Genomic DNA, 27,768 nt, shown 5'->3' on the forward strand with positions numbered 1-27,768 from the left:
TATTGATTTAATACATATATAATAAACTTATTACTATTATTAATAAAGAACTTGCAGCCCTCGCAGTTGGTGCCAGGGATACTGGAAAAAAGAAACTAAATATCAGTAAGGGTGATTTTTGTATAAATAGACAACATATCTATCTATATATAATAACAATAACAATAATCTCAGAACAATTCACACAGCGCCATCTAGCCCCAAGTTAAGCTAGCTAAAGCTTGTGTTATGGATAGTAGACAACTGATACAAATACATAGATATAATTTTTTTTTTCGTAAATATATACATATTACATAGAAAACACCCAAACCGATACAAACAATCATACTCATGAATATAAATGTTTGCACCGTGCGAGGAAGCGAACCCGCGACCATCGGAAGTAAAGCGGTGTGTTAAACCACTAGACCACCGAGGTCGTCAAAAAAGAGTATAAAAAACGTTTTGGACGAATCACTTGCAGCTAAGAGGCTTCAAAGTCTTAATCACCGATGTAGCTTGTTTATCGGTGTTTTATAGGCTCCATTTTGGCGAATGTGCTCAAGAACTGCACAACCTCATTCCTCCAGCACCGTTCCATCAACGTACAACAAGACCTAGAGAGCGGCTCCACCCCTACACTATAGACATCCCAGCTGCTAGAACTAACCGTTTTGCATCATCTTTCCTTATGCGAGCAGCTAAGGAGTGGAACTCTCTACCAGCGTCTATTTTTCCTGCCTCTTACAACATTGGGTCTTTCAAGTCAAGAGTGAGTAGGCATTATTTGAACTTACGTGTAATAGCTTAGACCACATCATCACTTAACATCAGGTGAGATTGCGGTCAAACGTGCTCAAATTATGACATAAAAAATAAAAAAACCTTACCACAAGTGTGTAATCTCTCTGAATACTCGTAGTCAAAGGAACACTGACACAGGCTGTTCCTGCAGATGACCTTCTCGGATAAATCATGTAAGAAGCATTCGCTTGTCCTGGCGCATGTCTGGAACAAACCTGTAGGGACACAGATTACATTGTAATCTAAACCTTATGATCGAAACCTTAGGTAGAATTTTAAATGTCGTATTCGTGGGGTTTCAGATTGTTTTGTAAGCTGTGTTTCGGCTAAAGAGTGCGGTAGGGATACAGATTATATTGTAATTTAAACCCTATAAACAATGACTTTAGGTAGATTGTTAAATGTCGTATTCGTGGGGTTTCAGCTTGTTTTATAAACTGTGTCTCGGCTGAGCTACCGGTAGCGTACTGGGCCCATAACCTAATGATATCAAATCAAAATATCTTTATTCATGTACGTTTATTACAGACTATCTACCATCAGTTAGCAGTGATTTCTAGCTGAGAAGAACTGTCAAGAAACTCTACTCTTATAGTTTTCAAATGAGCTTGTACATGATTACTATAATACAGTTTCAATTAGGGAGAAATAAGTGATAATAATTCTGATATTTATAATTGTCTTGACTATAACTACTACCATCGTCATACGTCATACTATGATTTCGAGCTTTTAGGGAGAAGAACTTTAGTAATTCACTTATTTATGTCAACTTTGCTAATTGGCAGTTTATGTTCACACAATATTCTTAAAAATGTAATTCTGAACAACATCTATTTAGTTCTGCTCCTTCTTCTAGTCTGCCGAATATATTCAAAGATTAGTTTATTCAGAATAATCGCTTTCTGTGTTCTACCGAATATACAAAGATTATATTCAGAATAATTGTTTTTTTGACTCGGTTCAGAGACGTGCTATGAGAATTGTCGATGATGCCAATCTCTCAAACGGTATCGAACCACTTAGCTTGAGGCGAGACTGTGTGTGTTCTACCGAATATACAACGGACTGTGTTCTGATGAATTGTTCGACATGATGCCTACGGCTACCTTTTACCATCGCACTGCACGGCATCAACAGGGAATTCATCCCCACACGCTGGAACCTAAGTGGTCTCGGACAGTGTGGTTTCAGAGGATCTTCCTCCCGCGTACACTTACATTGTGGAATGAACTACCTGCCGAGGTTTTCTCTTGTGACTACAGCATGGGGTTTTTCAAGGACGGTATATTAAGGTTTCTTAAGGGTCGGCAACACGCACGTGACACTCCTGGTTTTTCAGGCGTCCATAGAATACTTTCTACATCATAGTATAAACAAATTAATAGAGATTCTTTCTATTTGTCTCATACCTGTCATGATCCAACAGGAACCATCTCTATGGTGATATCCACTGTTGCAGACGCAGTGGTTCTCATAACATAAGCTGTTCTCGCCAAGAGCTCTCACGCATTGGGCTGTATTGTTACATTCCGCTTCAAAACCCGATGCAACTATAAGAAATAAAGAAACATCAAGAATAAGACCGGACGACGCAGCATGGGGAGGCCTTCAGGAAGGTCGAACGACGATCTGGTTAAGATCGCTGGAAGGGGTTGGATGCGAGCAGCGCAAGACCGATCGTCGTGGATATTTTTGGGGGAGGCTTTTGTTCAGTAATGGCTACCTTCCGGGCTGAAATGAAGATCATGATGATGATTAATAATAATATAACCGTAGAGTGCGCTCTACGGTTCATTTAGTCACTACCGTATGGGGCTGTTCAAGTATTACGTAAGCAGATTTATCACAATTATTTACCCCTCATCCCCCTTGTCAGCAAAAGTAAGCAAAGCTCTTACCCCCTCCCCCCATGCTTACGTAAACATTTCTCAATTAATGTATTGTTTTTTTAGCAAAGACAATGTGAGGGTTGCCATTCGTGTAAAAAATTAAATTACGACCGATGACGTAATCATCATACAGACTCCCCCACCCCCATGTCATCCAAAATAAGCAAAGAAAAGACCCCCCGCCCCCCTATAGTGCTTACGTAATACTTGAACGGCCCCTATCGGTAGAGATACGAAACTATTTGACCTATTTTTAACCAAAAAGAAAGAAGCTCTAACTGTATTAATAAAAAATGAATATTTCCTTTATAAATAAAATTGTAGGTTTATAACTAATAATACATACATTGTCGTATTTTTATATTAACGTCATTTGGGTATTAGATTCCTATTAGTATATTATAGTATTATTAATTTCGTATCGTACGTTTTTATTAATAACTAGCAAACCTGCGCTCCTTATCTGCGTCACATTTGCCTCGTTTTCCTACATTTTCCATTGCAGCGCCGCCAAGCGCCGTAACCTAGTGCTCTCTTTCTTGTTTCATTTAAAAACTGCTTTATTTTCATTTTAAACACAAAAAGACATCGTGCGGAAAGTAAAACAATAATAAGTCCCTAATGCAATGTACAGTGAAATTGACTGGAGTCGATAATGGTTGGAAATAAAGGGAACGAGGATTTACTGGATTTTCTGCACTGGAAACTGAGGGCTTGGTTTGGGCGACATCCACCAATACTCTGAGGTTCAGAGGTCTCGTCTGTCTCGTCTTCTTCTCGGCTAAAATTGTCTCCGTTCTTCTCAGTGGTTAGTGGATTTTAGGATGTTTTACTCAAGACACCTTCGAAAGTGGTATCTCATACGGACGACGTGGACTGGATAAGCGATGATATCTAACACGGGGTAAAGACGGCACGACGTGGACACATAAACGGCTCTCGAAAAATAAATATATATAAACACTTACCACTTTCTTTAAAAGAGGAAAAAAATGATAAAATATTTATAAGAAATCTCAGGACATTGTTGATTAAAAAATGTTATTATACAATTTTAGAATATAAATGACATATTAAATTAAATATTATACAATTTTAATAATTAAATATATACAGTTTCAATTTATTAATTATTATTATTTGTATTTTTATTATTAGTATTATATATTATATAAAAAATAACTCGTCCTCTTCTCTTCTCTTTCGCTTGCTGCCTAACAGGGTCCATAATTAACCTACTTTGAAATGTACCTGTCTATCTACTGTAAAATTATGGAATGCAAAATTTAAATAAATAAATAAAAGATTCTATTTCAAACCACTTACTGAGCCAGCATTCTTCCTCGTACGGGACATATTGAGTGTCACATTGACAGGTATCCGTCTCGTTCGAACATATCGTGTTCTCTATCACACAGTCGTCGTCTTGAATGCATACACCGCCAATGACTGGAATGTAAAAAAATATGTATAGAAACGTAATTGTAATGCTTAATTCCACGTGATGGAAATAGTAATTGCCTCTGTATAATGTATCAGAGACATTACAGTAGTAGTAGTGGTATATTTTATCCACAAGTCGATAGGCCTTCAAGAGCCCACGACGGCCAGACATACGTCATTTTAGTAAACGTGAAAGTTCTTGTATGTGTGTCCCCAACACAGGTAAGAACGATCCCCAAACATGAAACCTGGATCGTGGTTCCTTTGGCAGGTACCAGGTAACAAAGGTGTAAAAAAAATCATATCAAATTCGTTATTTTAAGAAACTCCATATTTTCATATATTTTTCGTAGCATTATTATAACTTGCGCTGCTCATTGCCAGACACTTAGTGTGGTGCCAACCCCCCGCCGGACCCCCCTAAACTATAAATTGTATACACCGTTGTTACCCAAGTCGTGGGCTCTTGGGCTATAGTATTTCCATGAAATTAAAAAATTCTTCAAGGCGTTATTGCCAAATCTTTTCATTAATTATAAGTTTGTGTTAAGTCCATGTATGTGTCCATAATTGAAATGTTTATAATTCTCCGATAGTTGCTATGATGAAGTCGTAAATTGGTTTAAAAGTTGCAGTGTATTTGAATAGTTCTTGAAGCGATGGCGGAATAATCTTATATAGTTCTTGAAGCTTGGCAATGAGCAAAATTCTGTTTAAATTGAAGGCCGGGCAATCAAAAAATATATGTTCTAATGTTTGATTTTCGTTACTAGAGCATAAAAGATAAATCGGAGAATTAATGATCTTCATTCGGTGTAAATGTCAGAGACATTACATAATATGTAGTGACGTACTCTGTAATTTTGTTGCCATACCTTTAAATCATAATATCACTAAAAATATACTATTAATATGCATACTTCATTACATAGTATAAAACAAAGTCGCTGTCGTTGTCTGTCCGTCCCTATGTATGCTTAAATCTTTAAAACTACGCAACGGATTTTGTAGCATTTTTTTGTACGTCGAGTGATTCAAGGGAAAGGTTTATATATATATAATATATATCACCGTAATACCCGTGCGAAGCCGGGGTGAGTAGCTAGTTATAGACATGACAGAAGTTCCTACAGATGATTTTGTAGAAAGTTTTCTGGAGGTGAGAGAGACCTGGTCCGATATTTATAAAATAACATTCTTCAATCGAAAATAAATTCAGTCTTTTTGTTACACTAAATACGATCGTATTTAATAGAAATAGAAATAATCTTTATTCAAATAAACTCATTACAAGCACTTTTGAATAGTCATATTTTGATTCTACCACTCATTCGGAATGCAGTTTCATCACAAGAAGAATGAGCATGAAACTTGTGTGTTGCTCTTTTGAACAGATATTTTTTTTTATATAAATAATTACAGTATAACAAGTAAGCATGCAATAATCAACATATTAGTGTAATCAGATAACATTGTCAGTGCTATGGATTGTAAGTTTTTCCAATAATCTAAAATTTATCCATTGAAAATACTGGCTATTGATAAAAATACTGGTTGGATGAAGGTAACTGTACAAACTTACTTGGTGCACAAAAACCGTTGGTTTCCTGGAATCCATTACCACAGGAGCATATACCACTAACACAGGCAGTGTTAGCTGTCTCCGTGCACTCCTGGTCTGCTTGGCATGGATCGCCGAGATCTAAACACAGAATCGACAAAATAGTAGTCTTGCCTACTGTACAAATCATATAAAATAATGTACTACGTACAAAGGTCCACGTTGTGTTCATTACAGTATTGTAACTTATAAGATGGTTATTTTTATAGCATACAAACGAGCTTGCAGGACACCTGATGGTAAGTAATTACCGCCGCCCATGAGCACCCACCACACCAGTAAAATTGCTAGGACCTTATCGGCCTTTTAAAAAGGAATAAGCTCTTTTCTTGATAATCTGAATATCGTATAGGTTCGGAAATAACATTGCTAGAAGATGATTGCGTGGAAATTTGTTTCCAGAAAAACATGTGGTGGTTTAGCGCCATTCTTCCAGAAGATCATCATCTTCATCATCATTGCCTTGTCCTTATCCAAATCCCAAATAAAATTTGGGATTGATCTTGACTCTACTTTTATACGTATCATCTTTCACACAATCCCTCTCATATTCTGGCATCCTCACCCTTACTATCCGATCACATTCATGTTACATACTTTCTTGAAGACATGGTCCTCGCTTCGCAACCTGTTATATATATAATGTATTAAGTAAACAATTTACCAAGTCCGGAAGTCAAACACAAGCCGTCAACTTCCTGCAGGTCATCCGGGCATGCGCAGTGGCCAATCCCATCATCATCAATAAGACACTGGATCTCCAATTCACCAGCAAGGCAGTCGCTGTTCACTTCACAGACTTCACCAATGGCTGCGGAAAATTTATTACTTAACGCATCTTTACGTAATTGGAAATAAGCATTAGGATGGATTCCATTTCCATCTCATAACTTTTCTTCCCCCCTGCCCCTTTTGTTTCCCCCTCCTTATCCTTTCCTACTGTGTCTTTCCCCCCTCAATCCTTCCCCCCGTCTCTTCCTCCCCCCTACACTTCTCTTTGCTGCAGACCTAATCTGCCTCCTCTCCGCTGCGAGCTCGCAGCCTCCCCTTTCCCTCTTCTACCTCTTGGCGACTTTTGAGTTGTCATCACATTTTTTTTCATTCGACCGCTCATTCAGAAAGCTTTCTTATCACAAGAAGTATGAGCAAGAAACTTGCGTGTTGCTCTTTTAAATAATTTTATTGTTACTCTACATTTTTAAGTTAAAGTGTGTGCATACAAACTACCAATTAGCACAAATTCATTTAAATACATAAATGGAGAAAATATTAAATATACATACAACCAAATTGTTGAGAGCTATATAAGAGTGAATCAATCCTAGTGATTAGAGCAGACCAGTCTCTACAAGCAGCACTTGTTTACGAGTATGAACAATGAGTTTCTATGAAGGTTATTTTTAGTCTACAAGCTTACAAGCAAAAAGTCTGCACATCTGTCTATTTGCATCCCACACAGCCTGCTCTGGTATACATTCACAAGTTCTAACACCGAAATTGTCTTCTTGGGGCGGTCCACATATCGCTGACGCGCCGAAGGTATGACAGTTAGCATCCGATACACAGGAATCACTGATCGATCTTGCAGCTGAAACAATTTATTTATCAAATTAGATCTTTTTATAACGCAGGGAACAAACGAGCATGCGGCTCACCTGATGGTAAGTGATTACCGCCGCCCATGAGCACCCACAACACCAGGGGAATAGCAAGTACGTTGTCGGCCTTTTAAAAAGAAATAAGCTCTTTTCTTAAAGGTTTCAATATCGTATCGGTTCGGATATACCATTGCTGGAAGGTGATTCCACAATGTGGTTGTGCGTGGCAAAAACTTTCTAGATAACCGCACTGTGGAGGACCGGATTCATCCAGATGATCAGGAAGGTATTTTAGTTTCTGGTGGTACAGAATTTTCCGGAAGTCTAATATATATACTAGTACTTTGTTTAATTCCGCTACAATTTGCTTGTGTTAGACCACAAATATTCAACGCGGAAACCAGATCACCGGCCATCTCTATTGGTGATCAAATTCTGAACGTGAGTCAACCCATATCGATTGACGTTCTTTGGTTGCCAAACAATCAACATTAGGCTTCCAAGCTATATCTGAAGTCTATTCGTTGTTACGTGTTACACGTGTCGCAATATGATGTATAACATTAAATGAAAATCCCGTGCATGAACAACTATTGCCATGCACGCTCGTCATTCAAGTAATCGTTTAGTGAGTAATAGGCTTTGCTCAGCAAATATGATTTAACAGATGTTTTGAATTAAACAAAATAATATGTTATTATTATTTTTATGTATTATATGTATTTTTTTATGTCTGATCTCGTGAGATCAGACATAAACCTTGGTATACTAGTGGTTTAGCATACTGCGTTACGTCCGATGGTCGCCGGTTTGATTCCTCATACGGCACAAAGATTTATATTCATGAGTATGATTGTTCGTATCGGTCTGCGTGTTTTCTATGTATAATATGTATATATTTACGAAATATATATATATCTATGTATATGTATCAGTTGTCTAGTACCCATAACACAAGCTTTAGCTAGCTTAACCTGGGTCTAGATGGCGCTGTGTGAATTGTCCTGAGATTATTATTATTATATTGGAATGGTGCACCCGCCTGCGCTAACGGTTTACGCTGGCGGGGCACCAGTGGAGGATGACAAGATGAGCATGAGGTCAGGTCAGTTAGCCCATCGTGACAAATTCATCACGATGGTTTCCAGGGGGAACCGCGTGGAGATCGACCTGAATTAGTACGAGAAGCAATAAGAACATCAGTCCACATTACTAACAATACCTTTCCACCTCATTTTTATATATATACTAGCTGTCCCGGCAAACGTTGTTTTGCCTTAAAATAAAAAAAAAAATTGTGGGTGGACTACCCCTAACATTTAGGGGGATGAAAAATAGATGTTGGGCGATTCTCAGACCTACTCAATACGCTCACAAAATTTCATGAGAATCGGTCAATCCGTTTCGGAGGAGTATGGGAACGAAAACTGTGACACGAGAATTTTATATATAAGATAATTAGTACCTCTGACACAGTTTCTCATGTCCTCGTCGTAGAATAAGTTATTTGGACATCTACAAATACCATCTCGTACTTGGGCCAGCAGACCATCGCATTCTTGCTCTGTAGACGGCGAACCAAGTTCTATAAAAAACAAAATCAAATCTATACATATAAATAAAATTGGAATGTCTGTTTGTAATATTGAAATAACAGTTTTTTACTACATGCATATGAATATAAATACGGTACATACACCAAAATAACATTTTTTACAATTTTTGTCTGTCTGTCTGTCTGTTTGTCCGGCTAATCTCTGAAATGTCTGGACCGATTTTGACATGAAAGAGGACTACTTTTTTTGGCGCTACCGTGGCAGATTGCCGATGTAATATTATTGGTTTTTAAATATTATATTATATGTAACTTAGCCTAAGTTACTCAAAATAACATTTATTATTACATCGGCTACTACTACTACTACTTTTATTTTAGAAAAATGATTTTATTTTTGAAAAATAAAGTTAAGATTTTTATCATTATATAAATATAATGATAAATATCAAATAATTTAGCATTATTTTTCTCAAATCAAATTATTTATTACATTTATCATATATTTTAGTTATATATATATAAATCTGTATATATATAACTTAAAGGTGACTGACATAGTGATCTATCGGACAGATCGGGATGAAATTTGGCATGCAGGTAGATGTTATGACGTAGGCATCCGCTAAGAAAGAATTTTGATCTATTCTACCCCCAAGGGGATAAAATAGGTGATGAAAGTTTATATGAAACTTTGTCAATTTTAAACTGATCGGGCTGAGACTTTGCATGCATAAAGATACTATGACGTAGGCATCCCCTAAGAAAGGATTTTGATAAATTCCACCACTAAGGAGATAAAATAGGGGATGAAAGTTTGCATAAATCTTCTTAGATTTTCGACAGATTGAACTGAAATTAAAGATTGGAGCTACTATGATGAAGACGTTCGCTTAAATAGGATTTTGATAAATTCAACCCCCATGGGGATAAAATAAGGGATGATGCAGGATGTAAATGTATTAGTTTGAACCTATCAGTACCTAATTGATCGAATAAATTAATACGAACAAAATAATTTTTAGTTCTTTAGGCTACTTTTATTTTAGAAAAATAAAGTTAAATTCCACACGAAGTCTCGGGATCACTATTTGTTCTATTATAATAAATGTCAAGTAAGTGTGATGCAGATGAAGTTACGCCAGTCAGCTGGTACCAGTCACTGAAGGGAAAATGGTATGTGTGGGCGTTATATGGACGCGGAGCGGGGTAAAATGCTGACGGTTGTACAGTGACGCACCGTATACATAATCACGTTCTGGTAAATAAATAAGAAATCAACTACTTACCCGCCAAACAGTTTCCATTCCCAACTGTATAATAACCAACCGGACAGACACAAAATCCATTAATTCCAGAACATTCCAGTGGCGCTGCGCACGGATTGCTCGAATTACAGAAGTTAGAATGAGGTACTGCTCTCACGGACACGTCTCTGATAGTCTCCACTTTCTCCTTCATTATAGAATCTGAAACTAAGATATTATTTATTTATTTCAGGCTACTAGGCCCATATTACCTTATAGACTAACATACATTTGAATTAATATTATATGTATATTAAAATTGTCTGTGTAGTCACGGCACTGAGGACGGCAATCTGCCACGGTAGCGCCGTAATATATATATATATACTAGCTGTCCCGGCAAACGTTGTTTTGCATAAAATAAAAATAAAAATTAGGGGTGGACTACCCCTAACATTTAGGGGGATGAAAAATAGATGTTGGCCGATTCTCAGACCTACTCAATACGCTAACAAAATTTCATGAGAATCGGTCAAGCCGTTTCGGAGGAGTATGGGAACGAAAACTGTGACACGAGAATTTTATATATAAGAAGAAAGAATATGAAGATAATATATAAAAATGTATATATATATACATTTTTCATATTAATTTCTTGTCTATCTGCAATCAGCCCTTCCAGCTATAATCAGATTGCGTGGTGTTATGGGCATTTGGAGATGAGGGACATCCAGTGAGGGCCATCTCTATTAATTCCCTCAGATGTTGGCAAAGCGAGCGACCTTTTTAGTCTAGATGGTCAGTTATTTGTATCTAATAGTTTTAAAGCTAACTAGTTCTTATGACCGGAAAGTATGTGTTTATATTTTACACATATAAATACAGTATTTATTTTGCAAAAGAGGGCCATCCGCTCCATTTACGGTATGGGTTCCAGGGAGTCTTTGCGTGAGGGTTTTAAGAATCAAATATCCTCACCGTTGCTTCTCAATACATCTACGAAAACATTATGTATGCCAGGAAAAACATTAACAGTTTCAGAAAAAATTAAAAAAGTAGGTGATTACACTAATATATTATACCCCTTTTAATAATATATTTTAGTCATCATATTATATAATTTTTTTTTAGCTTTTTAATTTTAGGATCTTAGTTGTACAATTAGGTTATGTAAATACTAGTAATAAATTTAAATTAATATATTAAAAAAAAATACATATGTCTATGTAGATACATAAATAAAATGAAATGTACGTACGTAAATAATATAAAAGCTTACGTAATGTCAACAAACTAGTTTTACCTAGGTGCCGTTTGTCGAAATTTAGTAATTCGTTTTATGGAAATTAGCGTAGGGTTTTACAACAAACTCCCAGAGTCTCAATAAGCCAGAAAATACTCAATTTGCCAGAAAAAAATTCAAATGTGTTATAAAATATTATCTTTGTAAAAAAGCTTATTATAAAATTGAAGAATTTATAAATGATAATAGTGTTGTTGTATAAATGATGACAATGTTATCTGATTGAACAGAGATTAAGTGCGTAGCGGTTTCTATGTTGATTGTCGCAGCCTAATCCTTGTTGTAAATTAAATATAAGTAAATCAATATTTATTTAAAATAGCAACACACAAGTGTCTTGCTCATTCTTCTTGTGATGAGTCTGCATTCCCAATGAGCGGTAGAATAAAAAAACTTGACTATTCAAAAGTGCGTATATTAAGTTTATTTGAATAAAGATTATTTCTATTTCTTCTATTTCCACAGGCTTCCTGTATTTCTTCTAATAATAATATTAATAATATATAAACGCGAAAGTTTGTGAGTATGGATGGATGTTTGTTACTCTTTCACGCAAAAACTACTGAACGGATTTTGATGAAGCTACAGTAATATAGCTTATACATCAGAATAACATATAGGCTATAATTTTAAAGATATTATGTAAATTAGGCGAAAAATGACAAGTGTCATGTGAGAATGATCCAGACGAAGTAGCGCGGGTCAGCTAGTATAGTACTGTCGACGGCAATCTGCTGCGGTAGCGCTGATACACCACCCCTATCGGCCAGTAGTCCTCCTTCATAAAGGTTGGCAGCATGTTGGTAAGGACCCGGGACACAAACGCCTTGAAACTCGCGAATTTTTAAATTAATAATAATGTGACTCAATTGATTTAATAATTAAATAATATTTAAAATTTATATACTAATGAGGCCAGACATTATATTACGTCACCAATGTAAACCTCAAATAAATTTGATTTGTGATTTGGAATGTCAGGTTACTCCTGGTCCGTATGGAGTCGACAATATCCTGCTCCTTGGTGGCGTAGTGTAGGCAGACAGATACCCGCCGTGGTCAGTGTAGCAGCACGCAGTATTATTGTGGCAAATTTATTAACATCGCGAGGAAATAAAATATTAAGCTTCAACTTCGGGACCGAGTCCGATAGGACACATATTGTTACTTTCGTGTGACGCACTATTAATTAAAAATGGTAAAGTCAATAATCATGTAACCTGAAACGGAACGTCAGAGGCCAGAGCCAAAGTAATCTATGTGACATTGACAAGTGGATGACGGATAATTGAACGTAGGCAGCGGGAGTTTTGGAGCGAAAAAGTTGGAGTGTTTTTATTATTATAAAAACAAATAAGAGATAGGTAATTGTGAATATTATAGGCATTGAGGTGTTTCTCTCCCTGACCAATCGGCATTACGTCTAAGACATCAGGATACTAGTGATTTTAATAATTGTGTGTATATATATACAATCTTCCTAAGTGGGCATATTGGGAAACTGTAAAGCTCACTTAATGTGACGTAAATAAATAAATAAATAAACAAATAATATAAATCAAATTGGAGTGTCTGTTTGTAATATTGAAATAACCGTTTTTTTACTACTACTATCCGGCTCGAAGGACTATAAAGATGTTTGATCTGCTGTGACCCACACAATCTAGTTGCTATGATGTGTAAATGATAAGTCCGGGCTGCTTTCCAACCTGATATATTCAGTACACGACGATTGAGTGTGGACTGCTTGTGAGTATTTGGTGTACTGAAGGGAAAATGGTATGTGTGGGCGTTATATGGACGCGGAGCGGTGTAAAATGCGGTTGTACAGTGACGCACCGTATTCATATGAATATAAATACGGTACATACACCAAAATAACATTTTGGTCATTTGATTGGGGCGCTGCCTAACCAGCAAATTCTTATAAGGCCTCTTTTAGTCAGAGTCATTACATGAATTTAGTAGCTTACTGTAATACTTTAAATCGATTTTATCATGACAATAATACCCATGATTATAATATGTTATCTGTTGCCATAAGCTATATATTATAAGTAAATATAAAATAAACTCTGGGTATTTTCTATGTATGTATAATATGTATGTATTTACGAAAAAAAAAAATTATCTATGTATTTGTATCAGTTGTCTAGGACCCATAACAAAAATACGTTACGATTTCTTTCATTTAATAGGGAGTTTAGAATGAGTTATAGAATCCAAAAACTGTGATTCTTCCAAAGTGCTTGTATTAAGTTTATTTGAATAAAGACTTTATTTATTTGTAGTACATTATTATAGGCACAGTTTTGTCGTATCTTATGTTGTAAAACTGTCAGAGATAAAAGTATAAACATATTAACAAATAAGTACTTTGCATTAACTATAGCATTGAACAATCTTAATCACATTTATACATATAAATAAAATTGGAGTGTCTGTTTGTAATATTGAAATTACCGTTTTTTACTATATGTTTTTACAATTTTTGACTGTCTGTTTGTTCCGGCTAATCTCTGAAATGACTGCACCGATTTTGACGTGACTTTTTTTGGAAGGTAGCTGATGTAATAAGGAGTAACTTAGGCTGCTTTTATTTTAGAAAAGTAAAGTTTAATTCCACGCGGGAACAGCTAGTAACATTATAAACGCGAAAGTTTGTGAGTATGGATGTTTGTTACTCTTTCACGCAAAAACTATGCAACGAATTTTGAATAAAGTAAAGTTTTTTAGTAGTTTTTAAGAGTAATATAACTTATACATCAGGATAGCACATAGGTTATATTTTTAATGACATAAATTGTATAATAATTAACACTAACATTACAAAGAGAGAACGCGTTTTTTATTGTGAGGTAAGTTTTTTTCGGACTACTCTAATACTGTTGGCCGCAGCTGGCCATTACAGCTTCACCGGACGTTAGGGGGCGAGTGCAGATGGCACTCCAAACCGAAGGAAGGACTTAGGACAACTGAAGCCTGACGGATAAATATTTTTTGAGGGCACCGCTGTAACCTCGGCTAACTTTTTAATTTTAATACATTTTACATAGGATCGATCGAAACGGTATTTATTGAGGATATTTCTAGATGTAACATATTTGCTGTATAATAATACATTTAATAGTACATAGAAATACTTAAATATATATTTTTTGTATATATATATATATAAATATTATGTGATTTGAAATCTATACATATATATAAAATTGGAGTGTATGTTTGTAATATTGAAATAAACGTTTGTTACTACATGCATAATATAAATACGGTACATACACCAAATTAACATTTTATACCTTTTTTGTCTGTCTGTCTGTTTGTTCCAGCTAATCTCTGAATTGGCTGGACCGATTTTGATGGGACTTTTTTTAGCAGATAGCTGATGTAATAAGGAATAATTTACTACATTTACTAATTTGGATTTGGAAAAAGGATTGTTAGTAATGTGGATTGATAACCCCATTGCTAACAATGTACCATATCAAGTTGACACACGCGGTTCCCCCTGGAAACCATCGTGACAAATTCCTGGTGAACTTGTCACGATGTGCTAACTGCCCTGACCTCATGCTCATCTTATCATCCTCCACTGGTGCCCTGCCAGCGTATACCATTAGCGCAGGCGGTTGCACCATTCCATTATCATCCAAAACAAAAGATACGACGCCAGTCTGAGCACAGCTAGGGGTTCGAATCTCGGCTCAGTTGTAAATTTAACTCCCGTTGGACTGGAGTGTGGTTTGAGAGGAGAGGCCCCCCTCTCCTCTCTGGTAATTCGGGGGGGTAATTACTAAATAAACTTACCTTTTGCATTGCTGTTGATGCAGGTGAAAGATGATTGATTGCAGGCGCCACCTGCAAATTGGCAGTCCACATCCAAAACGCATCCGTCTCCCACCTCTGAAAAAATATTTTACATATAGATTTTTTTATCCTCAGGACAATTCACACAGCGCCATCTAGTCCCAAGTTACGGTAGCTAAAGCTTGTGTTATGGGTACTCGATAACTGATACAAATACATAGAAATATTTTATTATTGTACATAGAAAACACTCAGACCGATACAAACAATTATACTCATGAATATAAATGTTTGTGCCGTGCGAGGATTCGAACCCGCGACCATCGGAAGTAAGGCGGTGTAGACCACTAATGCCATCAAAATTGGAATGGCAACTGACGGTCCCGATGGTAAGTGATAACTATCTCCTATATACATGAACAGCACTACAGATATCATGTGACAACCGTTATTAAAAAATGTATGTAGTTGTTTTTTGAGCAGGTGCCCTCCGTTTCCTTACTATGACAGTTAAAAAAACATTACTTTACGGCCCGACACGGGCGCGCATTTTTCTCAAGTAAAAATTAATTGTATAAACCAGTTAATTATGCTAATACGGGATGTATTAATATATATAATACTATAACAGTGTAGGCGGACCTTTATGCATCAACGTGCCATTTTTCCAAAAAATGTTCAATAGGGTCATTGACGTGCCATCCAATAATTATTGACTTTCTGATTATTTGGAAAATTATATTAATAAATACTATCAAAACTCTCTATGAAATAAAGTAAACAAAAGAGGTACATTTTGGATTGTTTTCATTACACGCATAAATTAAATTACTGTAAAATTAGTGTGACTTCTGTTGCTGCAGGTTAGATGACAAATAATTTATGTCAGGCTTGTACGATGTTTAGTTCAGAAATGAGTGCTGGTTGGTAGTATGTATTCACAAGTTACGACTTGTAAAATGTGAACTTACAAAGATTGTTTAACAGAGCAACACACAAGTTTCTTGCTTATTCTTCTTGTAATCAGACAGCTTTCCGAATAAGCGGTAGATTTAAAAAAAAAATTTGACTATTCAAAAGTGCTTAAATTAAATTTATTTGAATAAATGATTTTCTATTCTATTCTATTCTACCACTATAAACAAATCTTACCATAAGCAACTTTTCTGCACTCTCCCCGCTGCCTCAACTGGTACCCATCCGCGCATACACAAGTTTCATTACACCTCATGCTGTAGGGGTCCCTGAGGACGCTGCCCATGCACTGCTCGTCTCTGGTGCATGGCTCTCCGAAATCCACAGAAGGCCAGCACCGCCCCAGGAAGTAGTGATTTCCAGGTTGACAGAAACATCTGCCGGCTGTTAGAAAAGATATTCAATTCTGAGTATCAGTCTGAAGGCGCCGATAGAGGTTCGAACCTCGGCACAGGCCGTCGTTTTATCCTCGTTTGAATTGAATGGAGGATCGATCAGAGGGGTTGTGAATGTGTGTTTACGCGCGCGTCTGATGATATTCATGATAATTTATAAGTAATCATGAACAATTTTTAGTCTTTATTTAACTTTGTTATTATCCAATCTTATTAGTTTGTAATTTGTTAGGTTGTTGTCAAATATTTCTGTTTACTTTGTTAATAGAAGACAGTTTAGATCTTAAGTGTTATTGACATCTTTTACTCTATTAATTTATTAATAAAGGCTATAATAGAATAGCAGAGAGTGTGGACTCACTGCCCCCTCTGAGTTATATACCGTTTTGTTTATTTATTACTTTTAAAATCATTACATCACATAGTATAAAATAAAGTCGCTGTCGCTGTCTATCGACTCCTATATATGCTTAAATCTTTAAAACTACGCAACGGATTTTGAAGCGGTTTTTTTAAATAGATAGAGTGATTCTAGAGGAAGCTTTATATATATATATATATATAACTTCTTGTAGGGACGCTTGTAGGGACTGGTCTGTTCTTATCACTACGACTGATTTAATCTGCGCACGCGTCTGATGATATTCATGATAATTTATAAGTAATCATGAACAATTTTTTGTATTTATTTAACTTTGTTATCTGCCGGCTGTTAGTAAAGGTATTCAATTCTGAGGCGCAACAGAGTTCACGGGGTCAGCTAGTGTCTATATATATAACCCGAGTTATACTATGTCAACCGTTTTTTGAAGTTTAAAGCAATAAATATCTAAACGCACCATGATGGACAGGTCCGAACAGTTGGTATGGGAAAATAAATTTGTTTTTTTTTATTATTTTCTCTCACTTAATAAACATCCTTACTAATATTGCAGTTGCGAAAGTAACTCTGTCTGTTTGTCTCGCATTCAGTGTGTGAAACACAGGTTTTTGTATACACAGATAGTCTTGATCCTGAGAAAGCCATAGGCTACTTTTAAATGCGAAAAAAGGGTTGTAAGGGGTTGAAAGGGGGGTTGAAAGGGGTTGAAAGTTTGTATAGAAATTCATCATTTTTGAAGCTAGAACGATGAAAAATGTTTCTTTATTTGGTCACTATAATAGGCGGACAAAGTCGCAGGCACAGCTGGTATTCAATATTATTATATAATAATATTTATATTGTATAATTATAATTAAGTTAGTAATTCATTTTATGGTAATTGCGTAAGATTCTATAATAAACTGCCAGAGTCTACGCTAAATCTGACAGAGAGGCAATTCAAACTTTATATTAAACAAATGTTATGTAAAAAAGCCTATTATAGGATAGATGAATTTATAGATGATAGCAATATATAGCAAGTATAAGTTTATTTGCGGACAACGTTATAATTTATTGTTCATACTGCTTTCTTGATATATGATAGCGTAGCGGCTTTTGTATTGATTGCCGCATGCATCCTCATGTAAAGTGCGAATACTGTAACTACCATATAGTCATTTTTGTAGCTGTGACGTGGTCGAGTGGAATGAGTAGTCATGCTCACTAAAATGTCCAGACATGTGGCGGCGTGGTGGGCCGGGTCATTGGGCTCCCTAAAATATGGTCGAGCGCAGTGATGGCTGGCTCATCCGTCATACTCGTGAACGAGTGCTGCTTGTAGGGATAGGTCTGCTCTTATCACTACGACTGATTTAATCTTATTGTGTTTTTATATTTGAGCCTAAATAAATTAGTGCTGGTTGGTAGTTTGTATTCACACGTTTCGACTTGTAAAATGTGAACTTACAAGGATTGTTTAAAAGAGCAACACACAAGTTTCTTGCTTATTCTTCTTGTGATGAGACAGCTTTCCGAATAAGCGGTAGATTTAAAAAAATGTTGACTATTCAAAAGTGCTTAAATTAAGTTTATTTGAATAAATGATTTTCTATTCTATTCTATTCTTAAATGTTATAAAAATTGACTCACTTTCTTCACCATCCTGACGCCGACATTCAAAAGCGCTGAAGAGTCTTGAGCATTGACTGTTCTCAACGCATCTGGAGCTGTGGTAGATGGCCGCTGTAACAACCCCAAATATGAGAATAGAATCTATACCTACATATAAATAAAATTGGAGTGTCTGTTTGTAATATTGAAATAACCGTTTTTTACTACATGCATATGAATATAAATACACCAAAAACATTTTTTCCAATTTTTGTCTGTCTGTCTGTTTGTTCCGGCTAATCTCTGATATGGCTGGACCTATTTTGACGGGGCTTTTTTTGGTAGGTAGCTGATGTAATAAGGAGTATTAAGGTACCTTCATTTTAGAAAAATTCATTTAAATAATAATCATAATTGCTTCCGTTTGGTGATTGTCACCCTCAATGACAAATCTATCACCCCATCAAAGGGAGATATAATATATGTTGACGACCTCGCTAGTCTAGCGGTCTAGCACACCGCTTTACGTCCGATGGTCGCGGGTTCAATTCCTCGCACGGCACAAACATTTGTATTCATGAGTATGATTGTTTGTATCGGTCTAGCTGTTTTCTATGTATAATATGTATGTATTTACGAAAAAAAAATTATCTATGTACTTGTATCAGTAATCTAGTACACGTAACACAAGCTTTAGCTAGCTTAACTTGGGACTAGATGGCGCTGTGTGAATTGTCCTGAGATTATTATTATTATTATTATTATATGTAAATACATTTTAATCAATATAATAACTAAAATATATTATTAAAAGGATTCCCTTTAGGCAAGGTTCCGAAGATACTGGCAGCGTTCACCCTTTGAATAGCTAGTTAGACTAATAATACATATATCTATACATATAAATAAAATTGGAGTGTCTGTTTGTAATATTGAAATAATCGTATTTTACTACATGCATATCAATATAAATACGGTATATACACCAAAAACATTTTTTTTAATTTTTGTCTGTCTGTCTGTTTGTTCCGGCTAATCTCTGATATGGCTGAACCGATTTTGACGGGACTTTCATTGGCCGGTGATGTAATAAGAAGTAACTTTAGCTACTTTTATTTTTAAAAATTCTTTTACTTTATAAAAATAAAGTTAAATTCCACGCGGTCCAAGTCGCGGGAACAGCTAATATATAATACAATGAGCACGCTAGCTGAAGCTTGTGTTATGGGTACCAGTTAACTGATACAAATACAAAGATACAGTTTCTTTGTAAATACATACATAACATATATATATATAAAAAACCCATCTGCACTCGCTCTCTCTACGGTGAAGCTGTAAAGGCCAGCTGCATTCGACAGCATTTGAATAGTTCGAAAATAAAAAATGTTTTCATGCTTACTAAAATGTCCAGACATGTGGCGGCGTGGTGGGCCGGATCATTGGGCTCCCTAAAATATGGTCGAGCGCAGAGATGACTGGCTATCCGTCATACTCGTGAACGAGTGCTTGTAGGGACTGGTCTGCTCTTATCACTACGACTGATTTAATCTTATTGTGTTTTTATATTTTTTTTTTTTTTTTTTTTTTTTATATTTAAATACATTTTTCCACAGACATATTCGTCCGTGCCTTTTTTAATTTACTTTAATATTATTATGTTTATTTAATTTCCATTTTTGTACAACTCCAGCCGAGATGTTACAATTTGCCTAACAGTGACACCGAGGCAGACCTTATCCGTCTGGCCCAGAACCACCGCTGGCCGGCCGGGTGAGTTGACAACATGCAGTGTCACCCATCTTTATTTGGAAGATTAGATTTATCAATATGCATATACAATTATATAAATCTTACACTACGACTAATTTCACAGTTTTCATTACATTGTGCAATGGTTCATAATGTAACAATACACATTCTGAATTCTTACACTGCATATACAATTATATGAAATATTATTTTAACATTATTTTCAACGTTTGTTATAGTCCAGGTTTTGTTTAATTATTGATTGTTTAATTTCACAGTTCACTTTTTCACACGTCGTAATTCGGCAATTTTTTTTTTTTTTTTTTCCCTTTTATTCCCTTTCCCCTTTTTTCTTTTTTTTTTTTTTTTTCTGTCTTCCTTCTCTTTTCCTTTCCCTTTCTTTTTTTTTTTTATACTTTTAGCGAGCATGTTCCGGCCTTTCCAGTCCAAAGCGCCCCGCCGATGCATCAGCTGTTCTGGTTTTCTTTGTGCTGATTATTTTAGCGCAATCAGCGCATCAACGATCGCCCCGTCTCTATTTTTTCGCCATCTGCAGTGAGTACTCACGAATGTCTTTTATTTTATAAAAACAAGATTTCTTAAATATACGCACATGTGTCGAAGCTACCACGGCATGAGAAGCTGCCAGGGTTTACTTAATATATAATACTCTCCGATGTCACCTAGCCTCATGAATCGTCAGCACTTTAGACTCCTCGTCCATTCCATATCCCTCGGATATACAAATGGGTATGAACAAGGTATAGAGTCCTGCTTTGTAAATACATGACTTTGCATATATATATACATAAAACCTAATCCGGATCTGCACGTTGTATACTCTCTCTATGGCATACGCTGTACAAAGGGGTTTCTGTGGTGCATAGAAACTCCCTAGTAATACAGCTGATTTGTTAGGTCGCTCGTAGGTAAAAAAGGTTATGTTTATCATGATTTACGTAAAATGTCCAGACATCTTTTGCTTTGGCCATTTCTGCGTGGTGGGCCGTGGTTCATTGGGCTTCATCCACTAGGAACACATATTGGCCGTTAACCAACAAAGAGATTGTTCTCACCCTTTCTCCTGTGTTTTTCGTTGTCTTGGCTTCGTGAACGAGTGGTTGTGACACATGTTTTTGTGGTCGTAGTTGTTGATGATCCACGTACTGATTTTATCCACTCGATATTTGGGATGTTTTTATATTTGACCCTAATAAATTAGTGCTGGTTGGTAGTTTGTATTCACACGTTTCGACTTGTAAAATGTGAACTTACAAGGATTGTTTAAAAGAGCAACACACAAGTTTCTTGCTCGTTCTTCTTGTGATGAGACAGCTTTCCGAATGAGCGGTAGATTAAAAAAATGTTATGACTATTCAAAAATGCTTAAATTAAGTTTATTTGAATAAATGATTTTCTATTCTATTCTATTCTATTCTTTTACACCATAAACATACCGTCGACGCAGACTGTGCCTCCGAAGGCGACCTCCTGACCAGCTGGACAGGTGCAGCTCCCGTCAAAGCATATGCTACCTGTGACGTCACACTCGACGTCAGTCAAACACGACCATAACGCTTCAGTTGTATGCGAGTAAAGTAATGATACTGAAACAAGTATAAAATAGTAATCTCATTAATATTACTAGCCGTACCCGCGACTTCGTCCGCGTGGAATTTAACAAAAAAGTTAATTAATCATACTTTATTATTCTAAAATAGCTTAAGTTACTACTTATTACATCAGCTACCTGCCAGTAAAAGTCGCATCAAAATCGGTCTAGCCATTTCAGAGATTAGCCGGAACAAACAGACAGACAGACAGAAATTCTAAAAAGTGTTTTTGGTGTATTTATATTCATGTTTATGAATATAAAATGGATAGCGTTGTAATCTACTAACTTGTGTCTGTGAATAGGTTTTTTTCGGACTACTCTAATGCGGACTACAGCTGGCCTTTACAGCTTCACCAGACGATAGGGGGTGAGTGCAGATGGCACTCCAAACCAAAGGAAGGACTTATAGAGCGGCTGAAGGACAACTCCCGCCTGACGGATACGGTATCAGTCTGAAGGCGCCGATAGAGGTCCGAACCTCGGCACAGGCCGTCGTTTTATCCCCGTTTGAATTGAATAGAGGATTGATCAGAGAGGTTGCAAATATGAACAAATTTTAGTCTTTATTTAACTTTGTTATTATCCAATCTTATTAGTTTGTAATTTGTTAAATTATTGTCAAATTTTTCTGTTTACTTTGTTAGTAGAAGACAGTTTAGATCTTAAGTGTTATTGACATCTTTTACTGTATTAATTTATTAATAAAGGCTATAATGGAATAGCAGAGAGTGTGCCCCCTCTGAGTTATAGACCGTTTTGTTTATTTATTACTTTTAAAATCATTACATCACATAGTATAAAACAAAGTCGCTGTCGCTGTCTATCGACTCCTATATATGTATGCTTAAATCTTTAAATCTACGCAACGGATTTTGAAGCGGTTTTTTTTAATAGATAGAGTGATTCTAGAGGAAGTTTTATATATATATATAACTTCTTGTAGGGACGCTTGTAGGGACTGGTCTGTTTTTATCACTACGACTGATTTAATCTTATTGTATATTTATATTTCACCCAAAAAAATTAGTGCTGGTTGGTAGTTTGTATTCACACGTTTCGACTTGTAAATGTAAACTTACAAGGATTATTTAAAAGAGCAACACACAAGTTTCTTGCTCGTTCTTCTTGTGATGAGACAGCTTTCCGAACGAGTGGTAGATAAAAAACAAATTGTTATGACTATTCAAAAGTGCTTAAAGTAAGTTTATTTGAATAAATTATTTTCTATTCTATTCTATTTTGTAATCCATGTACACCGGGGCGAGTAGCTAGTATATTATATGCTGTAATTGTATTAGTTTTTTTTTGACACGAATAAAAATTATTGTTAGTATCAAATAGGTACTTACATATTACAAAGGTAGCAGTCTGTTGAACCATTTCATAGATAATAAAAAAACTATATTATATTTAATGCAAACAAAACACATACACACAAACTTGAATCACAATATGATTTATTTAAATTCAAATATATTCTTCATAGTGTCATCGCACGGTTTTTTTATAGATTAAATGAATTATATCGATTCTTTGTTATCTGTATGATTAACTTGAATTAGTGGTTTCTTTTGATAAGATAACATATTTTGATGATACATTTTAGCTTAGTAGTACGACTTAAGGTGCATTCTGACCTGCGTCGTTGAATCATAAAGAGTCCTAATTGGCCTCGGATAATTTCATTATCTATGCCCGGCATTTTCCAATCCTTGTCTATGTAATGTCACTCAATCCCTTATACCCTTACTAATACTATAAATGCGAAAGTAACTCTATCTGTCTGTCTGTCTCGCGCCAAAACTACGAAACTTTCATTTATATCGGTCTAGATCCTGAGAAAGGACATAGGCTACTTCTTAAAGCGAAACAAGGGTTGTAAGGGGTTGTAAAAGGGGTGAAAGATTGTAGGCAAGTATAGTAATTTTTAAAGCTAGAAGCTTACAGCTTATTTTTTAGACTATTTATAAAATATAATAAAATATATCATTAAAAATTTGGACATTACAAATTTTTAATATAATATTCTAATTTTTATTATTATTATTATTATTATATTTATTAAATTTAAAATAATAGTCTAAAAAGTAAGCTAATTCTATAATATACTTCATCCCCTATGTGTGAATGTAATGTACTATGTATGAATTTTTTTATGGAAATTCGTCATTTTTTGTATCAAGAATTATGAAATATTATTCTTTGACTATTTTGGGGTGGATTAATAAATATATTAATATATATGCTTTCTTTATTTGTCCAAAGCCACTATTCCACGCGGACGAAGTCACAGGCACCGTTAGTATATTATAATATACATGTATTTTACTTGAATATGAATAAAGTCGGTGTGTCTATTTGTAATATTGAAATAACCGTTTTTGACAGAACTTCTAATGGCAGGTAGCTGATGTAATAAGGAGTAACTTAGGTTAACTTATTTCAGAAAATGAAAGTTTACCTCCACGCGGAGCCGCGGGGAACAGCTAGTAAATAAATCATTACATAGTATATGTGGGTCCTGTCACGGTCGCCAAATGATCATTGCGATCATTACTTGATATAAAAGAATTACCAGTTTTTAAATCGTTTATTGTTCATTGAGTTTGTACAGAGAGCGCTCACAATAATGTCGCAAAAAAAGGGGCAACACGAGTACTCGTACAGTGTTGCCAACCTTATCTCCATTTTAGGCGTGGACTGTATAAATGATAGTCGCTGTCGATGTCTGTTCGTCCCTATATATATACGTAGCTTAAAACTATGCAACAGATTTCGAAACGTTTTAATTTTTAAAGATACGAGTGATTCAAGAGGAAGGTTTATATGTATAATACATGTATACCCGGGCGAAGCCGTGGCGAGTAGCTAGTATTTAAAATATAAACAAGTAAAATGTACATACATACACACATTCTCAGACATACCTACATAAATACGTATATTTGAAAACAATAAAGATTTAATTCCGTAATAATTCTCGTGATGACAAAGCAATCTAAACACCTGCATGTTAGCTCGTATTATGTATAAAAAAACATTGATAACTTTTGATAACGTAATTAACATATCAATACAGCAACATGAAACAGCCATATACGATGTAATAGACGGGCAATGACTCAATTTCATAGATAATATTTGTTTTTTTTTCGGACTACTCTAATGCTGTTGGCCGCAGCTGGCCTTTACAGCTTCACCGGACGTTAGGAGCGAGTGCAGATGACACTCCAAACCAAAGGATGGACTTATGGAGCGGCTGAAGGCCAACTCCTGCCTGACGGATACGACTTTAGTCTGAGGGCACCACTAGGGGTTCGAACCTCGGCTCAGGCCGTCGTAATTTCGATCCCCGTTTGAATTGGATGGGGGATCGATCGGAGAGGGTAATATTTGTCTCATTTATATGCCTTCCATCAGAATTTATAATTATATGTATTCACTAGCTGTACCCGCGATTTAGTCCGCGTGGAATTTTATTTTATTTTTCTAAAATAACAGTAGCCTAAGTTACTCCTTACTACATCGGCTACCTATAAAAGTCCCGTCAAAATCGGTCCAGCCATTTCAGAGATTAGCCGGAACTAACAGACAGATAGACAAAAATTGTAAAAAATGTTATTTTGGTGTATGTACCGTATTTATATTCATATCCATGTAGTAAAAAACGGTTATTTCAATATTACAAACAGACACATTAGTATTGGCAGGTAGCCGATGTAGTACAATTTTTACTTTTATTTTAGAAAATTTCTCTCATTTTATAAAAAATAAAGATAAATTCCACGCGGACGAAGTCGCGGGAACAGCTAGTTAAAAAATATAGATGTATTTTTTTTATACTACGTAGCAATTACATGCATACGGCCCATCTGATGGTAAACGGTTACCGTAGCCTATGGACGCCTGAAACACCAGGGGTGTCACGTGCGCGTTGCTCACCCTTAAGAAACCTTAATATACTTCTTGCAAAACCCCATGCTGTAGTCTCTTAACATGTAGGCAGGCAGGTGTTCATTCCACAAGCTTAGCAACTGATAAAGACGTGTAAAGTGTTAATTTAATTTTGTTTATTGTAGATTAAAATTGCAGATAACTTCATTTAGACTGAACACCTGCAGAGTGGTGATGTGATAGAGGCATATTTCTAAATCTGCCTGAAAAGAAACTCAAATCATTATATAGTATAAAACAAAGTCGCTGTCGCTGTCTGTCTGTATACTTAAATCTTTAAAATCTTGCGTAGCAACGTATTTTGAAGATGTTTTTTTAATAGATAGAGTGATTTGAGAGGAATGTTTATATATAATAATACATGTGCGAAGCAGGGGCGGGTAGCTAGTGTCGTATAAAACACTTCCTTTGTAAAAAGCTTAATATAAAAATTAAAATCTTCTTGCGTAGCAACGGATTTTGAAGAGGTTGTTATTAATAGATAGAGTGATTCAAGAGGAATGTTTATATATATAATACTTGTACACCCGTGAGAAGCAGGGGCGAGTAGCTAGTGTCGTATAAAAAACTTCCTTTAAAAATCTTATTATAAAAAAAAAAGTTTCTTGCAAATTCTTGTGGTGAAGAGTCTGCTTTCCGAATGAACAGTAGAATAGAATAGAATAGAATAGAAAATCATTTATTCAAATAAACTTAATTTGCTTTTGAAATTAACAATTTGTTTTTTATCTACCACTCGTTCGGAAAGCTGTCTCAGCATAACAAGAAGAACGAGCAAGAAACTTGTGTGTTGCTCTTTTATAAAAATAATAAAATACTTCTAATTACCATATTTGGGAGTGTATGGTTTTTATAATGATGGAAGTACAGGATTCGAGTCGAAGGACGGCCGAACATTAGCGAAACGATTCGTGCGTGACGTATTGACCTATTGCGTTATTTGGGGCAAACTCGACGAGAACAGGGCCGGATTTTCTTAGTCCAGGGGGATTAAAAGGGGCGCGAATGTATACAGTAAATAAAATGAAATAAAAATATCCTAATTAATAAACTCTTTTTAAATTGACTTTACACGCAAATAAAATAAATAAAATTATTTGACATATTGGCTTTATGCATGATTGACGTATTAATCTATTGCCTTATTTGGGGCAAACTCGACGAGAACAGAGCTGTATTTTCTTAGTCCAGGGGGATTAAAAGGGGCGCGAGTGTAAACCGCAAATAAAATAAATAAAATTATCTTAATTCAGAAATCTTTTTCAAATTGGCTTTACACGCATTTGACATATTGATCTATTGCGTTATTTGGGGCAAATTCGATGAGAACAGGGCTGTATTTTCTTAGACTAGGGGGATTAAAAGGGGCGCGAATATATACCGCCACTAAAATGAAATAAAATTATCTTAATTTACTTAATTTATTCAGAAATCTTTATCAAATTGGCTTTATGCGTATTGACCTATAGACTTGCGCGGCAAATAAAATAAATAAAATTATCTTAATTCAGAAATCTTTTTCAAATTGGCTTTATGCGTATTGACCTATGGACTTGGGGCAAATTCGACGAGAACAGGGCCACAGTTGTGGGGTCGAAAGGGTATTACAAAGGACGCGAATTCAAATCAAATCAAAATATCTTAATTCATCTACTTCTCATTTGATATGTTCTTGACAGAACGATCATAATCTTTTTTATTTCTAAATTTTAGCGCATTTAGAACTCACCTGATGTTAAGTGATGATGCGATCTAAGCTTCACTCTTGATTTGTAAGACCCAATGTTGTAAGAGACAGGAAACATAGACTCTGGGAGAAAGTTCCACTCCTTAGCTGCTCGCAT

At 35.6% G+C, this 27,768-nt stretch overlaps 1 protein-coding gene across 1 annotated transcript; it reads right to left on the reverse strand.

The window, feature by feature from the left end:
* Positions 1 to 27,768, reverse strand: LOC131849055 (prion-like-(Q/N-rich) domain-bearing protein 25). Its single transcript, XM_059199042.1, has 14 exons — positions 27,654 to 27,768; positions 21,813 to 21,962; positions 18,643 to 18,735; positions 16,411 to 16,617; positions 15,259 to 15,354; positions 10,185 to 10,364; positions 8,806 to 8,925; positions 7,160 to 7,330; positions 6,407 to 6,553; positions 5,704 to 5,823; positions 4,005 to 4,127; positions 2,199 to 2,339; positions 873 to 1,001; positions 1 to 81 (listed from the first exon to the last, which is right to left on the reverse strand). Exons 1-14 carry the CDS (start codon positions 27,766 to 27,768, stop codon positions 8 to 10), a joined length of 1,866 nt encoding a protein of 621 aa, XP_059055025.1. The 3' UTR covers positions 1 to 7.

This window comes from Achroia grisella, unplaced genomic scaffold, assembly GCF_030625045.1.
Source record: "Achroia grisella isolate CSIRO2021 unplaced genomic scaffold, CSIRO_AGI_Agris_v1 utg628, whole genome shotgun sequence".
In the NCBI taxonomy this organism is placed as follows: Eukaryota; Metazoa; Arthropoda; class Insecta; order Lepidoptera; family Pyralidae; genus Achroia; species Achroia grisella.